The 17766-nt window shown below is 37.5% G+C and overlaps 1 protein-coding gene across 1 annotated transcript; it reads left to right on the top strand.

The window, feature by feature from the left end:
• Positions 1-7510: 7510 nt before the first annotated feature.
• Positions 7511-8446, top strand: LOC122914453 (olfactory receptor 5M8). Its single transcript, XM_044261066.1, has one exon. It carries the CDS (start codon positions 7511-7513, stop codon positions 8444-8446), a length of 936 nt encoding a protein of 311 aa, XP_044117001.1.
• Positions 8447-17766: the final 9320 nt, after the last annotated feature.

Below are 17766 nucleotides of genomic sequence, written 5' to 3'. Positions count from 1 at the left end.
TTTCTGTTATTACTTTTATCATTCGTCAGATATAATGCCCTTATAGTTTTGGTTGCTTAATTAATTCCTGTGTTCCACATCTTGTAAATACCACAAGGTACTATCTAAAATTTGAAAGCAATTATTTCTCTGTTGTTCAGCTTGGTACATTGTCTGTGCCCCCTTAAAAACTAGAAAGGTGATTGACAGATAATAGATGATTGTAAGATAGATAGAAATTAGAGGATTCTTTCAAATTGGAAATTAGATCAGTTGTGAAAGGTGACAGCAATTAGAAAACATGACACACACTGATGGAATCTTAACTGTGTATGATTTACTCATGTATAATTAGTCAATCTATTTTTATTTTCTCCAACAGAAGAATTCATCTGGCATGTTCAGGATAAATCAGACCAGAGAGAAGGAATTTATCCTCCTGGGGTGGACCAGTTATCCAGTGTGGCAGCTTTTCTTTTTTGTCTTGTTTCTAGTTATCTGTATTCTCTTTTTTCCGGAAATCTTGAGCCTAACACTGCGGATCACATCCTCATACTATCTCTTCACTGATCTGCCAATCCCACATACTCTGGTTAACTTTTTATTTAAGAAGGTCATTTCCTTGATCAATTTATTTGAACAGTATAACATGCTCACTTTCCTGTTAACTCAATATTTTGTCTCTGATGCTATCTCTGACAGTCACAGCCACATGATCATTTGCTTTTCATGTATTTACAGTATCAGATTCAAAGTGCTCTATATTTATATGGCTGCCATTCTCTATATATCAGTTTCATATAGATTTGTGTAACATCACAGTTGTTTTCTCAAGTGCTGGCAACATGGAACATTATCATCACATCCAGCTGCTTTGTAGCTTCTGAAAAAATTAGATTTTACTATAGACCAAATGGAAACTCCAGAACATGCTTAGAAGTATATGGGAGTCTCAAGTTATCACTGTTATGAGCAAATTTTCAATCTTTCCAGTCACTGTAAGCCAGAGAAACCTCTCTGCTTTTTGAATTCTATCTTAGAAATACCCTGGGCAATGGCACCTCCTTGAAAAAATCAGTAGCAAAATTAAAACTGTATCTCTCTTATATGTTGTGACCCTTCTTTTGAGCTATCAAATAATAAAGAGAAAGAATGAAATATTTGAAAATATGAGGAAACCTAAAGTTGAATTACTACACAAATCTTTTTTTTTTTTTTCATAGCATGAAGAATCACCAAATGAATAATGTGAAAAGCTTGTATAGGTTGAATTTTTATTATGTAATGTAAAAAAGTGTTTTCTGTTTGCCTTTCTTCAGGGAAAGTGATTTATTTATTTATTTATTTATTTTGAGTGAGAGAGAGAAAGAACATGAGCAGGGGGAGGGGCACAGGGAGAGAGAAAAAAATCTCAAATAGACCCCAAGCACAGCATGGAGCCCAGCATAGGGCTTGATCCCAGGACCCTGAGATCATGACTTGAGCTGACCTGGATGCTCAATTGACTGAGCCACCCAGGTATCCTGGGGTTATAACACCTTTAAAATCATTACTTATTCTGATGATCTTGGATTGGAAAATCTGTTATAATAAAATTGACTTTTTTCCTCCTAGAAGACATGCTCCATTTAGTGACCTTATTGGTAATCTTCTCACACAAGCAAGACAATGTTGAGGACAAGTTAACTCTTGCTTTACACTTCAACTGATAGTAATATCTTAGTGTATTTGTGGTCACATGTTAATTTAACTCAGCTCAACAAAAAGTTATTGAGGTCTATCAAAGGCAAGGCATGGGAGGTTTTAAAATATATACCCACTCCTTCTGAAGAGTAACACTTATTTATGGAGAAACTTCACATCTATTTTACCATAAGACTTGCTTCAATAAGGGAAACAGTTGGAGTATTTGTTTAAATTGTTTTCTGGGCACAGAGGAAGAGAAGTATCCATTCTGCTTAAGGCGATTAAGGTAGTTCTCCCACAGGAAGTAACCATTGATCTGAGCTTTGGAAGGTGAGTAGAACTTCAAAGGGCAGAGAATAGGGAACGTCATTTCCTGAAGAAGGAACCAGCTGGTCCATGGAGGATAATTTGGTTGTACCTGGGACACCAGTCATGGATAAGAAAGTGAGAAAAGATGAGGTTGAAGAGCAAACTAGATTAGATGAGGAGAGAAGGAATGCTTTGCTAATGTACTTAAATTTAATTTGGCATAGATGAGGAAGCACGAACACTTCATAATCTTAGTGATATGAAGGCAATATGACTTCCAGTCATGACTCAGCATATGACTTGGAGTCAAGAATTCTGTGAAGAGCAATAATCTTGTTTTAACCAAGGTAGAGGGAGATTGCATGACTGGACATGATCATTGTCAATCCAGCAAATCAGAGTCTTCTTCCAAAACCAAAATTTTTAGCTTTTTCCTTCCATCTTGAGATTGACTTTAGGAGAAATATTTGAACTGGCCATGAATTTATCTATTCCTATGTTCTTGCTACCTTCCTAGCACCCTATTTCCTTATGCACTTAGTGTTCTCCTGCCCACTTCCCTACTATCAAGATCCCAAAGTGCATGGTGCTAAATCATTCCTTGTTCCCCAAGTTGCTGAGCAAAAGCTGAGTTTCATTAAGCTCTCAGGGGAAAAAAGAAAAGAAGAAGCTTTCGAATAAAGGTTGTAATTTGCATATGATTTTCTCAATTTTATCAATATTGTGGTATTCAAAGTGCAGAACATTTGAATTGGAAGTGACCTAGGATATACTGTAGTATACACTCATGCATTTTATTTTTTAAAGAAGATTTTACTTATTTATTGAGAGAGAGAGAGCGAGAGAGAGAGAGAACGAGTGGGGGAGGGGCAGAGATCGAGGGATAAGCAGACTCTCCACTGAGCATGGAACCTGATGTGGAACTCAATCCCAGGGCCCTGACATTCATGCGTTTTAAAGATGAAGAACTCAAAGGACAATAACTTGCCTAGCACTAAAGGACTAACCTTTTTTTTTTTATAATTTTATTTATTTATTTGACAGACAGAGATCACAAGTAGGCAGAGAGGCAGGCAGAGAGGGGCAGGGGAAGCAGGCTCCCTGCTGAGCGGAGAGTCCGATGTGGGGCTCAATCCCAGGACCCTGGGACCATGATTGGAGCTGAAGGCAGAGGCTTTAACCCACTGAGCCACCCAAGCACCCCAGGACTAATCTTTGTAAACAGAATTCCTCAGTGGAACTAAACCCACTTTACTTGGTTCTCTCTCTAGCCCAATGTTGTAATAAATGTATTAGAAATTGCTTCCATTAACCTAGAAAGCATGGGCATTTTTGAGGCATTGTTGTAGATGTTTAATCTCTTTGTATAATGAGATGATGTTCAATCCACCTCATGAAACGACATGAGCTAAATGTGAGGAAAGCCACCAAGGTTAGCGGTTAAGGACAGAGAGTCGCAGTCAGATCTGCTTTCTCATCTTGTCCAGGTCACTTAGTAGCTCTTTTATTTTGAGAAAAGTAATTATCTTTTCTAAGGCTCAGTTCCTTCAGCTGTGAAATAGTTTTAAGAATATTAACCTGATATTTTTAAATGAGTTTTTGAAAAAATCTTAATGACAAAGGTTCAGTATGTCAAGTTTAATGAATTTAGTTACTTTACTAATCAAACATATGAAAAACACTTAAGCGCTAAGAAATTCAACAGCTAAACAAAGTACATCATGGCCTAGAAAAGTAAGGAATTGGAAGCACTATCCATCCTGTGAATTGGTGTCTCCAATTACTTTCATTTCCTCTCAGGCTTTTCTAAAGAACAAAAAAACCAACAAAACAAAAACACACACAAAAAAACAATATAAAACAACCAAAAAAGGGGTCTAAAATACCCCTTTTAATCAAAAGAATGTATGATTGCTGCAGTAATACCATGCGGTAGAATGTGCCTGTGCCACATCGGTGGAAAGGTGCAATTAGTGAGTAACTAACTGACTTTCTTTAGAGTGCAACTTGTTCTGCTGAGTCTCAGAGTCAGTGAGGGAGAAAGGACCGGGCAATGCATGGTAAGTAGTCAGTAAGGCCATTACTGAGAGAGACAAAGAAGACACAGAAGGGAAGCGTACACCATTCCTAGCTCTCCGTTGCTAATCCTTGAGTTGTCTTCAGGAAACTTTTAATTAGCAGAATTGATTGCTTCATCTTGATATTTTAAAAATACCATAGGGAAAAATAATCACCCTTATAAATACAAGAACAATTCCCCTTCTTTACTTTTTGAAGGTGTACTGGCTTTCCAACTTCTTTGTAGGTAGGGCTGTTTATTTTGTATTTTACGAGTGAGCAAAATGTTCTTATTTATACTTGGAATCCACTTTCTTATTTAGTAGGGATAAGTGCATGGTTAGAAATAGGTAAATGGCTACCTAGGCAAAAACTAGAGCTGGTCATGTGAAAGATACCAATGTGCAAAATTGGGGAATATTTTATTTTTCTCAATAATAAACAAAGAGGTAGACACTAAAATTTTCTTGTGATAGACTTACATGCCTCCCACATGGCCAGGTATTTACATATATTCTAAGTTTTAAAATCTTCAGAGAGCAATCATGGTGCAATATTTTCAATGTGAGAAAACTCGGGCTCATAAAGATTAAGATATCTGTCATCACAGAATAAATAGGCAGCACAGTTATATTTTTTCAAATTGAGTCTGCCCAGCTGCAAAACTTGTGAGATGAACACAGTATTAAGGATACTGGGAATATTTTAGCACAAAAATAATTTTCTAAAGTTTTAGTAAGCCCAAAGTTACCTTAGTAGATTATTTTTACAGAAGGCAGGAGGGAAGGAAAGGGCATGGATACATAGAATGGGGCAACATGATGTTTCATTGTTCTCTAGTAAAAGATGAGAAAAGATAGTGAGCCACCCCATACCTATACACAACAAATAACCATTTTTCTTCTCTCTCTTTTTCTTAAGATTTATTTATTTATTTATTTTAGAGAGAGAGAAAGGGCAGGGCAGAGGCAGAAGGAGACAGAAAAAGAATCTGAAGCAGACTCCCTACTGAGCACCGTGCCCAATGGGGAGCTTGATCTCACGACCCTGAATTGCCACTGGAGCTGAAATCTAGAGTCCAACACGCAAACAACTGTGCCACCCAGGTGCTCCCAAATAACCATCTATCTATAGATGATGGTTCCTATTATATGACAAGCCTTTTAGCTTTGCAAAACATCTTAATGTATCCACTAGGTAACCATTAGTTTAGAGCTGAGCTCAAGGATAGGAGCCAACAAAAGGTGGACCGCTCAGGAAAAATGGAGTTTCCGAGGTCATTCCAGGAGAGAAGAGGTAGAGCTGAGAAATATGAGTAGGGAAGAATTTAGAGAAACCAGACATGTGTTTGGAAGCTGTACAATTGTTCTGGAAAAAATTCTCTGTGGTTAGGGTGCAGGACAGCTTAAAGAATACATATGACTAATTTTATTTTAAATTATTTTGTATTAAATAGCTTTCATCTGCATTTGATAGAGTTGTGATGTGTGTGTGTGTGTGTGTGTGTGTGAAAGAGAGAGAGAGAGATAGATCCTGGAAAGGATGGGAAAGAGGTTTATGACAAATATAAAAGGTCTCAAGAGGCTTGTGATTATTTAAATAGTGTCATCACAGTTTTCAAGTCATAAAATTGCTTTGGGCATCACCTCTGAGGAATTAATTAAAGTCTAAGTAATAATTATCACCTGATATAGTTTTTACTTAAATAGATAAAACTTGCTTTTCTCAAGAAGGATTTTGTTGATTGAGTGGAAAATAAAACTCAAAATTACATATAGATTTGCCCGGGGGATTTACATTTCTCTTCTGGTTATAGTTTAATAGTGATTTTTTTTTTAATTGTGAGAAGGGGAGTTTTTTTAATGCATTCGGGTTGACGAATAATGCCTGATATTTCCAACTCTTAAGAGTTGTGTTTGTCACAGATTTTAAGTAAGCTGGGTCCAATAAGAGTATGCCTGCACCTTTAAAACCAACAAGAAAGAAGTAGTGATAAATGCAAATCTGAAAACCAGGACAAGCTCTATAGAGACTTACGGTAATCTTGGGCACTGATCCTAGAGGTCTCAATTAGTCGGATAATGATTTCAACTCCTGCAACAGCAAAACAAAGTAATAGTTAAGTCAGAAGTCCAACTCTCACTCCTATCAAATTCTGAGCTGGTATGTCAGTTGAGGTCTGCCACGATTTTAGTAGTCATGACTCACTCATTTTTCTGCCATCTCATCCGTGGGTTCCCAGGTAGTTCAGCACTACGTCCATATGAACTGCCACTAGGAAGGAGAAAGGAAGAAGGGAAGGGCAATCCTATGCCATAAAGGGATGGATTAGAAATTGTACACTTCTCTTTCACCACATTCTCTTGCCTAGAACATACTCTTTGGTTGTAGAAAATCTAGTCTGAGAATAAACAAAGAGAAGGGAAGCTTTGTGGTTGTGCTCTTTTGTTTACTTTGGTCTTGCTTTGTTTTTGTTTGTTTGTTTTAAGTGTTGTTCCATAAAGATCCACTCTGGCTCCAAAGGCACTAACATGGATAGAGGGGATGTACCGCTTCCAGCCCAGGCTCTGTCAAAGCCGTCTAAGCCTCGGGGCTGCCACTTTGCTCTTCCATCTGCTTTCTCAAATGTAGACAAACATACTGGACCAAGTCGTTTCTATTGTCCAATTCAGGTCTGATAGACTGAATCAGCTTCTCTAAATGTATTGAATTGACTGGAAAATGTTAGGAGACTTTCTGAAAGCTTTCCTGTGCAGTATATCTGTGGCCATACATGGTAAAATATTTACCATCATTCAACTTCTCAAAGATTTCTTTCCTTTCACATCCCCCTTAAATAACATCTAGTCTAAAGTAGGAAGTACTGATTTCTTTTATCTCACAAAGAATGAATTAAGATGTATCTTTTAATGTACCACTTAGTTCCCTTTTACAAAGAACCTAAGGAATTAATGTGGCATCATCTGGAAGAAATCACTTGTTATCAGGAAAAAAACTTCTGGTACAAGATTCTCAACTTCTAATTAAGTTATCGGGTAAATTCATTTTTCAGTGGTGGATTTCTGTTTGTTTCTTGGTACTGACTGGCAAAATCTGGGGTGAAAAAAAGTAATGTGAGGTTAGGTAAAGTATTGAAAAATAGACAAAGTAGAAGTGCAGGTGGGTATGAAATATCCTGAAAGAATAAAAAAATGTAAGTAGACAAAGATAAATAAGAGGATAATTAGCAAAGGAAAAGTCTTCAAGCCCACTAGTGACTGGAACCCAGAAGTCTGCACTCACTAATGTTTAATTGGATACTGTTTCAAGTGAAATACTATTTCTAGTGTTCCCAGGGACAAAGAGTCATAGAAAAGGAAAGAAAAAACATAGAGGAAAAAGGTCCAAAATGATGTTCTAAGAAAATATGACTTTTTCTTTTGCCTTAAAAAATTTTTTCTTAATGATCGAATGTTCTCATTTCCCATTGATGGAAGTGATGAGGAGAAACTTCACCTCAGTGACTGAGTTCATTCTCCTTGGACTGACCAGTCGCTTGGAACTGCAGATTGTCCTCTTCCTGCTGTTTCTGGCCATTTACATGGTCACAGTCGCAGGGAATGTTGGCATGATTGTCCTCATCCAGGTCAATGCCCGGCTCCACAAACCCATGTACTTTTTCCTGAGCCACTTGTCCTTTGTGGATCTATGTTTCTCTTCCAACGTGACTCCCAAGATGCTGGCGATCTTCTTGTCGGAGAAGGAAACCATTTCCTATCCTGCTTGTCTGGTGCAGTGTTACTTCTTTATCGCCTTGGTCCACGTGGAGATGTACATCCTGGCTGTGATGGCCTTTGATCGGTACATGGCCATCTGCAACCCTCTGCTGTATGGCAGCAAGATGTCCAAGAGTGTGTGCACCACCCTCATCATGGGGCCTTATGTGTATGGAGCACTCACGGGCCTCATGGAGACCATGTGGACCTACAACCTTGCCTTCTGCGGCCCCAGTGAAATTAACCACTTCTACTGTGCTGACCCACCACTAATTAAGCTGGCCTGTTCTGACACTTCCAACAAGGAGCTGTCGATGTTTGTTGTGGCTGGATGTAACCTTTCTTTTTCTCTGCTCATCATCCTGATTTCCTATCTTTATATTTTTCCTACTATCCTAAGAATTCGTTCCACAGAAGGCAGGCACAAAGCTTTCTCTACCTGTGGCTCCCATCTCACAGCTGTCACCATATTCTATGTGACCCTGTTCGTCATGTATCTCAGACGTCCCTCAAAGGAATCTGTGGAACAAGGTAAAATGGTAGCTGTGTTTTATACAACAGTCATCCCCATGTTGAACCCTATGATTTATAGCCTTAGGAATAAGGATGTGAAAGAAGCATTGACCAAAGAGTTGTTAACAAAACAAAGATTTTCTTAGAATCTACCACTATTCTTTTGGTTCCCAAACTTTTTCTAAAACTTTTTCCAAAGTTACAGGGTAGAATTGATGACAAAATGAGAAATATGGTACATCAAAAGGGGACATTGCATTTTTAAAACTTCTAATAATTTTTAGAGATTTAAACATGAGAAGTAAAATTTCATTACCAAAACTGGCATGTTGGTACTTACTCATTATGCTCACTAATTACTGTAATTTCTTCGCCTTTTGTGCACATGGTGACATTTTAATTCTCCTGTTTTGTGTTTAGGTGGAAGTATTTCTAGACAGTGAGTTAGATTAGAATTCATACATATCACTTCTAAGCTGAGCATTTAATTGTTCATGAGAAAACCCTTCAGTGGGTTTTTTTCCCCTTGTCCTGGTGACCAGCAATATTTAATATTTAAGATGTAAGGATGAGTTTTTGAGTGAGGACATGTGGAAATGCTCTCTTCACGATCTCACACTAGAAATATGGAATGAGGAGTGCCCTCTGTCTTACGACCTATGCTTATACTACAAGGATATGTTGAGTTATATTTCCATGGCAAGGAGTACCCTCTTCTGACTGACACTACAGTAACTATACATAATTCAAACATGTGAATGCATATAACAGAAATTAAGCCCCACAGCCCTCCAAAGATCATATTTGAGATTTTGTGTTTTGGGTTTTTTCGGTTTCTACAAATATGCGTGTATGAGTTAAAATTTCTTATTGTAATTATTTAAAATTGTTATTATAAAGCATATATGTTGTTTAAAATGTCAAATAGTATTATAGGCTTATTCACACGTCTGTCTCACTTCTCCCCTCCCTATCTCCCCACAGATACACACCTTGTTCCTGTCTTTGGGCATTAACTCATTTTACATTGTAGGTTTATATGTCTATGTATTGATTTTCAAACTTGGGCATGATTTATTGACATCTTTTTACTGAAGTTAAAGTATAAAACTTCTTTCTCCTCATCTTTCCAATATGGTCGCATCTGAAGTTTTCCTTCAGTGGAAATGTGTGGTTAAAATATCTCTGAATATACCACTGGTAGTACTGGAAGATAATAAGAATAGCACTATGAACATTATAAAAGCTGATTACCAACACTGTGAGTAACATTATGAATGGTTCCCATAATACAAATTTTGCACAATTGTTTGATTTTCAAAGTTATTAGTTGTTTTTGCTTTCTTAAAAAATTTGCTATTTCTATCCAAATTCACACTGAACTATAAAGCCCCTTTTACAGAGAAAAACCATAGGTGATCTATAATTTACTCATTTTCTTCCTAGAAAGTTTCTGTCCTTTCTGCAGTGGTTGCTCTCTGGTTTGTTGCAGAGCTGTTATCTGGAGATAGTGATTGCTATTCTTGGTTTAAAATGTCTCATTCATTCAAACTATGTTGATTACTGGGCAAAATGCTACAGACTAGCGATTCAGGTATACACAAGGCAGGAAACATCCCTCATTATGTTTTAGAGGTGGGGTTATTTCAAAAGCAAAGCATGCACACAGATAGAGTATTTCAGGCACTGGTAAGCACAATGGAGAAAGTACAGCAAGGCAATGTGCAAGACAGTGAGTAGCAGCTTCAGAAGTGAGAGTTGTTGCTTATGTGGTAATTTCAGGGGCTGGGAAAGGACCCTTGGAAAAGGTGACACTTTGAATCTCAGCCTCTTGGATCAGAAGAAGATAAACATACACAGATTGTTGGGAACTGTAACCTGGAGAATCACTAACAAGTACGAAGTTTCAGGATGAAGCCTGGCATGTTGAAGACACAGAAGGAAAGCCATGTGGCTGAAGCGTAATAAATGGGAGAAACGATGGGAAAAGCTGATGCCAAATAAGTGGTTCCCTTATTTCCTGGAAGGCACTGTGCATTGTCATAGTTGACAAGGCAAACAGACTGCACCAGTTTGTGTTCATGTCCACACTTCAGTTGCTGCCATATGTTAAGTGGTCCATGGCCCCTCAGGTAAGGCAGAATGGGAAGTAGTAGTTTGGTTCATCAAGCTTTTTCTTTTTTCTGTTTTTAAAATTAATATTGTGTTGAGTCAACAAATACCAGTTTATGGAACACTTAATGGACTTTTCTGCTATCCAGCTCAATGTTTTCTGCATATATTTCTCTAACCTTATAACTTACAACTTAGGTGAAAACTTTTTGACTGATAAATGCACAACTTTCATTCCTAGACCAGGAAACTCTTGAACAAACTTGGTGACAATTGATCCTGCTACATATATCCCACTACAGACTGAGTTGGCAGACATAGATGGATGTCCTTAGTATTAACAATTTGAATCTCATTCTGTCCAAATTTGTCATTAAACAGCTACCAAAATCTGAGACCTTTTGGAGCTGGAGACTCAGCTCATATGGTACGATTTACTCACTGATATGCTCCTCACTTCCTAAAATGATTTATTTTTTTCTTCTATGTCTTGATTACATTTGCCATAAGTGAAAAAGAAGCAATTAAAATGTTTTCATTATATATTAATCATGTAAATTAATCCAGTAAATCAATAACTTTGTGAAAAAAAATTTTTTTAATTTATTTTCAGCATAACAGTATTCATTGTTTTTGCACCACACCCAGTGCTCTATGCAATCCGTGTCCTCTCCAATACCCACCACCTGGTTCCCCCAACCGCCCACCCCTCACCCCTTCAAAACCCTCAGATTGATTTTCAGATTCCATAGTCTCTCATGGTTCACCTCCCCTTCCAATTTCCCTCAACTCCCTTCTCCTCTCTACCTCCCCTCGTCGTCTATGCTATTTGTTATGTTCCGCAAATAAGTGAAACCGTATGATAATTGACTCTCTCTGCTTGACTGATTTCACTCAGCATAATCTCTTCCAGTCCCATCCATGTTGCTACACAAGTTGGGTCTTCATCCTTTCTGATGGAGGCATAATACTCCATAGTGTATATGGGCCACATCTTCCTTATCCATTCATCTATTGAAGGGCATCTTGGTTCTTTCCACAGTTTGGCGACTGTGGCCATTGTTGCTATAAACATTGGGGTACAGATGGCCCTTCTTTTCACTACATCTGTATCTTTTGGGTAAATACCCAGTAGTGCAATTGCAGGGTCATAGGGAAGTTCTATTTTTAATTTCTTTTTTTTTTTTTTCCCAATTTATTTATTTTCAGAAAAACAGTATTCATTATTTTTTCACCACACCCAGTGCTCCATGCAAGCTGTGCCCTCTATAATACCCACCACCTGGTACCCCAACCTCCCACCCCCCCACCACTTCAAACCCCTCAGACTGTTTTTCAGAGTCCATAGTCTCTCATGGTTCACCTCCCCTTCCAATTTACCCAAATTCCCTACTACTCTCTAACGCCCCTTGTCCTCCATGCTATTGGTTATGCTCCACAAATGAGTGAAACCATATGATAATTGACTCTCTCTGCTTGACTGATTTCACTCAGCATAATCTCTTCCAGTCCCGTCCATGTTGCTACAAAAGTTGGATATTCGTCCTTTCTGATGGAGGCATAATACTCCATAGTGTATATGGACCACATCTTCCTTATCCATTCATCCGTTGAAGGGCATCTTGGTTCTTTCCATAGTTTGGCGACTGTGGCCATTGCTGCTATAAACATTGGGGTACAGATGGCCCTTCTTTTCACGACATCTGTATCTTTGGGGTAAATACCCAGGAGTGCAATTGCAGGGTTGTAGGGAAGCTCTATTTTTAATTTCTTGAGGAATCTCCACACTGTTCTCCAAAGAGTCTGCACCAACTTGCATTCCCACCAACAATGTAAGAGGGTTCCCCTTTCTCCACATCCTCTCCAAAACATGTTTTTTTAAGAATGATTGTGTAGTTAGGCTGAGAGCATAAACAGCTTTCCTGTCTAATGTGTGAAAAATGACTAATTATTTGGAAGAAGGTGAATGGATCATGTAAATCTCCCTGCAGAGCAAAGACAATCTCCTACAGAGCTGATAATGCCTTCTATTCCTCTTTTACAAATTTGTGGTGAGATGAAGTAACACCTCTCTCAAAATGCCATTCTGGCAGAGAGGACGTATCGTGCAACCCCTTTCTCTTTGCCTCAGTCTCTCCCAATAGTCTAGGAAGGACGAAACCCATCTCTTGTATTGTCCATCTCCATCGGATTTCTGTCACATAGATTGCAACCAGGAGATGAGCAGTGTGGCAGGCACAGGTCTCATTAGGCTTGTACTCTTGTGGTGTGAGATATGCATACACAATTATCACAATACACAAGTGAATCATATGTTAGTGACTGTATGGCAAAATCTGAAAAAAAAAATACTGTAGGATAAAGGAGCACAGGTGGGTCTCTGGCTCAGGCATAGAATGAGGGTAAATTTTACTGAGAAGGTGATAGTAAACAAAAACTTCATGGAGGTAGTCTAGATATTAGCCGAGTAGGTGTGTGTTGTGTGTATGGCGGGGGGTGCTGTAGGCACAGAGAACAGCTGGTGAAAAGGGCTGTTTTCAATGACAGATTAGAAGCCATTGCTGCTGAAACCCAGGTCAATGAGATAATTGATGGAATATGAGATCAAAGGCGGAATAGGGTCACACTGGCCAATTATTTAAGATGTGTGTGCCATTGGGAGGTTTCTTCCTTTGAGGAAAAATGAGAAGCTGTGGAAGGGCTCCATGTTCAGTAGCAATATGATGACTTGCATTTTAAAACACCCATTTCTGTTTTTAAATTTAGAATGGAGTATAGAGGCACTTGGACAGGGGGAAGTTACATAATTCAGGCAAGAGAGATGGTTGCTAGGACCAGGGTAGAGCAGGAAAGGTAGGGAGAGGTCCTCAGATTTGGGGAATATGTTCAGTATAGATCTCTGGGTCCTTAAGGTGGGTTTATTGCTTGGAAGTTAGAGCACCACCAATTCTGGTTTAGGTGCTACAACATGACTAGTTCTTACTAATGGATTGGAAGTGTGCAAGCCAGAGACTGTTTTAAAAAGGTATGGATGGCTTCCCTATTATTCCTCCAACTTCTGACAGTTGCATCTAGATGCTTAAAGTGACTTTGTTGAGGGCAGAGGACCTGACAATTGGAAACCCTGCCTGACTGCATGAAAAGGAGCCGCCTGCTGTGAATTGGAATACCTCTTGCAAATTTTATGAAAGAAGCAAAATTTCTAATATTATGTTTCATAATTCCACTTAATGTTGATAATCCTAGCTGGTAATTTGTCCCTATGTGTAAATGTCCAACCCTAGATTCTCAAGAACAAGATTTTTTATTTCTTCAAATATCAATCCTACTCTTTCCTTTATTAATTTTTGCTTTTATGTTTGTGAATCTCATTTTATTTGTTGTATATAAAACAAATACATAAAATAAAATTGCTTTATGTAAAAATATGTTTTATATTTACTTTTTCATCTTTCTAACACTTGGCATTATGTGCTTAATTGATCAATTTACATTTTTTCCTATTTATAATGATAACTATTTGAAATTATAGTTCAGATTTGGATCCTATCATATATCTTGAAATGCATCATTCCTTTAATGTTATGTTTTAAATTTAATTCTAGCTTTTACTTCACCTTAGATTTAAGAATTATATATGTAAATATTTTCATTTATAAATTCCTTTTAGAATTTAATGCTAATTTAAAGATGTATTCCTTGCTATTTTCAAAAACCTTGTACTCCTTTATATCTCCTAGATGTTATCATGTTATTTTTGCACTTTTCCACTACAAATTTTGACAAATAATGAGAAGTTGCTCTGAATATAATATATTTATATTATATATTAATATAGTTATATTATTATATTTATGTATAATATGTATTATATATTATGTTTATACATATTATATTATAATATATAAAAATATAATTATGCCTTCTGAAAAATCTAGATTTCTGTATTAAAATCCACATAAGTTCTCATATTCTCTTTATAGTTATTCTTATTTTTTGTTTGCTTTTGTAAAAAGATTCAAATTTAAATTAAAGATTTAAATGTAATCTTAATTTGCATTATTCTTTTTAAATACTCTGTTTTATAATTCATCTATTATATAATATAATTGCATCTTCATTGTGGATGATACTCTTCATCAGTTAAGTAACATTTTCCCTCTTATTAAATGATTTATAATTAAATATATTTAAATTCAATTTTGCTTCATATTAATATTACAAACTCCTCTTCCCATGATATTGAATTCACTTGTCTTGTGCCTTTTAATCTTACTGAGTTCTATGTGCATCATCTGTGGGCAAAAACAACAACTTGTTGTTTCTCCCATTGTTCAAAGTAGAAACACTTCAGTCAGTTGATTTACATGAGGGTTGTCTTCATTTGGGGCAGTGACCTCTCAGGGAGAGGAGCTAGCATATCCCAGGTTTTTTTTTTTTTCCCAATTTATTTATTTTCAGAAAATCAGTATTCATTATTTTTTCACCACACCCAGTGCTCCATGCAAGCTGTGCCCTCTATAATACCCACCACCTGGTACCCCAACCTCCCACCCCCCCCACCACTTCAAACCCCTCAGACTGTTTTTCAGAGTCCATAGTCTCTCATGGTTCACCTCCCCTTCCAATTTACCCCAATTCCCTACTACTCTCTAACGCCCCTTGTCCTCCATGCTATTGGTTATGCTCCACAAATGAGTGAAACCATATGATAATTGACTCTCTCTGCTTGACTGATACGAAACCATATGATAATTGACTCTCTCTGCTTGACTGATTTCACTCAGCATAATCTCCTCCAGTCCCGTCCATGTTGCTACAAAAGTTGGATATTCGTCCTTTCTGATGGAGGCATAATACTCCATAGTGTATATGGACCACATCTTCCTTATCCATTCATCCGTTGAAGGGCATCTTGGTTCTTTCCATAGTTTGGCGACTGTGGCCATTGCTGCTATAAACATTGGGGTACAGATGGCCCTTCTTTTCACGACATCTGTATCTTTGGGGTAAATACCCAGGAGTGCAATTGCAGGGTCATAGGGAAGCTCTATTTTTAATTTCCTGAGGAATCTCCACACTGTTCTCCAAAGAGTCTGCACCAACTTGCATTCCCACCAACAGTGTAAGAGGGTTCCCCTTTCTCCACATCCTCTCCAACACATGTTGTTTCCTGTTTTGTTAATTTTGGCCATTCTAACTGGTGCAAGGTGATATCTCAATTTCCCAGGTTTTGCTATGTTTTGATTATTACCTTACAGATTCTGCATTTATTTTGGTGTCACATATTGAGGAAACACCCATATGATTTTCTCACAGCTAAAGATCCTTTATTTTCAGTCTGTTTCATGATGCCCTCTTGAAGATGCATTGAAATGAGGCTGTAACCTGTTTTGCCTATGCAAATGACATGGAGATTTAGATTTAAGTGGATCTTCAATATGTTAACTCCCTCATTTTTGCTGTTTTTTAAGCTTGGGCTTGTGAAGCAACACCAGTAAGTTGAACATGGCAGTGTGTTTTTATTCTTCATCATATTCGTTCCTTTATGTGGTTGTTCTTTCTTTCATATTTTAAAAGGAAACATTCCAAGTGCCTCAATGACAAAGTCAAGTGGAGATTTATTGTTGTGTAATAATTTCGTGGCAAGAAAAAGGGAAGTTGTCCTAGTTTGTCTGTGTCAACTCGATTAAGGCAGAGAACTATGGACTGTAGAGTCTTTTCCTCATTGGAACCCAAATTAGATTGACAAAGAGGAATTTGTAAGGTAGAAGAGGAGAAAAAGCCAGTACTCTGTGATTGGCAGAACCAAGGCTCCCAAAGATATCCACATCCTCATCCCTGAAACCTGTGAATATTGCACTGCATATTGCAAATACTAACAAAATACCTGGTATTACATGATGACCAGGGATGAGTAAGACAGCATGTCTTGGTTTCACATTGCTTCATTGTGAAACATTGTTTCAAACTGTTCACTGTCTAACATTATGAAACATGCACTTAAAACTATCTGAGACACAATACCATAATTACAGCAATATGAACTAAGTTATGAAAATCAAGGGGAGGAGAGTATTAGTTTTACATAGAGACCCTCAGGAAATGTTTAAAAGGAAAGTAAGTTTTTCATGACCCATAGAGTTAGATAATAGTGAGAAATAATCTTTGTGATCTGGCGAGAACTCTAATTTTTTCCTCTGCCAGTTGTCCTATCTAGATTTCTCTGTGGTAAATGAGTGGTTGTCATGGTTTCTTATATTGAGAACCATCTTTTAACATAATATCCATAGGAATCACATGAGGTTATTTAGTGTCTTGTAGAGGCAGGCCTTAGAAATTAAACCTAATACAATGTTAATATAGATAGGGTCTATATTAGGTCATGGGTAGGGCAAAGAATAAGGCAACTGCTCTACTGAAAATATTCTTGCAATTTGTGGGGAAAGCAGCAATTTCCTCCACTGATCTCAAGAAGCAGAAATAGGCTTTTGTTGCTGGAACTAAAGTGAACATAATGCAACAGTTAGGCCAGAAGAGGGAACCACTTGGAGGGCCTATATTGCCAGGAGATTCAATTAACATGATCAAATGCATATTAGCATCGACATATCCAAATTCTTTGGCTATACAAAGAACATAGTTTTGTTCCTTCAAGTTCATAAAGAGTGTGAAAGAATATATTCTATAGAATATATTATACATACCAGTCATATAGTGGAAATGGGTGTATTTTGAATTAGAAATTGAGATTTTTATCCGCCCAATTAGTAGTTACTTTAGGCCAATCAGATGAGATGAGAAGCAGTACAAACTCTGGAGTCAATGTCTGGAACCAGGAACAGGAATCTAGTCCCCGATTTAGGGTGTGTGACCTTGAGCAAGTCACTGAAACTCTTTAAGCTCTAAGTTTCTTGTCTGTAAAATAGATATTATAATAATGACTTCAAGAGGTAGTGGTAAAAATTAAGTTAGTGTGTGCAAATGTAATAAATGCTTTATTGTTGCTATTATTAAATTTCTTAAGTTCTTACTTATAAAATGAAGGATGTAAAGCAAAATTATTTTCCTGCTCTGATATGCTACAGTTTTTATTGTAGGCAATGACGCTACTTGTTTCATCTTTCACTGGAAAAGCCCAGTGGCACAGACCGAGGACTGCAGAACACAAGACTGCCCTGTGCAGACTGAGTGACACCATCACCAACTGGGCTTGATGCAAACCCAAAACAAATTGTGTTCTTTGATCCCAGGACACATGCAAAATGCCTTGAGTTTGGGGAAAACCAAATTGTGCAAATCTGGTATTAAAAAACAAAACTCAACAGTGGACTCTTCCTCTAGAGAACTGCTT

The sequence above is a fragment of the Neovison vison genome, chromosome 7 (genome assembly GCF_020171115.1).
Source record: "Neovison vison isolate M4711 chromosome 7, ASM_NN_V1, whole genome shotgun sequence".
Taxonomy (NCBI): domain Eukaryota; kingdom Metazoa; phylum Chordata; class Mammalia; order Carnivora; family Mustelidae; genus Neogale; species Neogale vison.
This window is presented reverse-complemented; position numbering and strand designations above follow the sequence as displayed.

What these genes read in the sequence shown, in the direction of transcription:
- LOC122914453 (XM_044261066.1), top strand. Translation starts at nt 7,511, where the DNA reads ATGAGGAGAAACTTCACCTCAGTGACTGAGTTCATTCTCCTTGGACTG.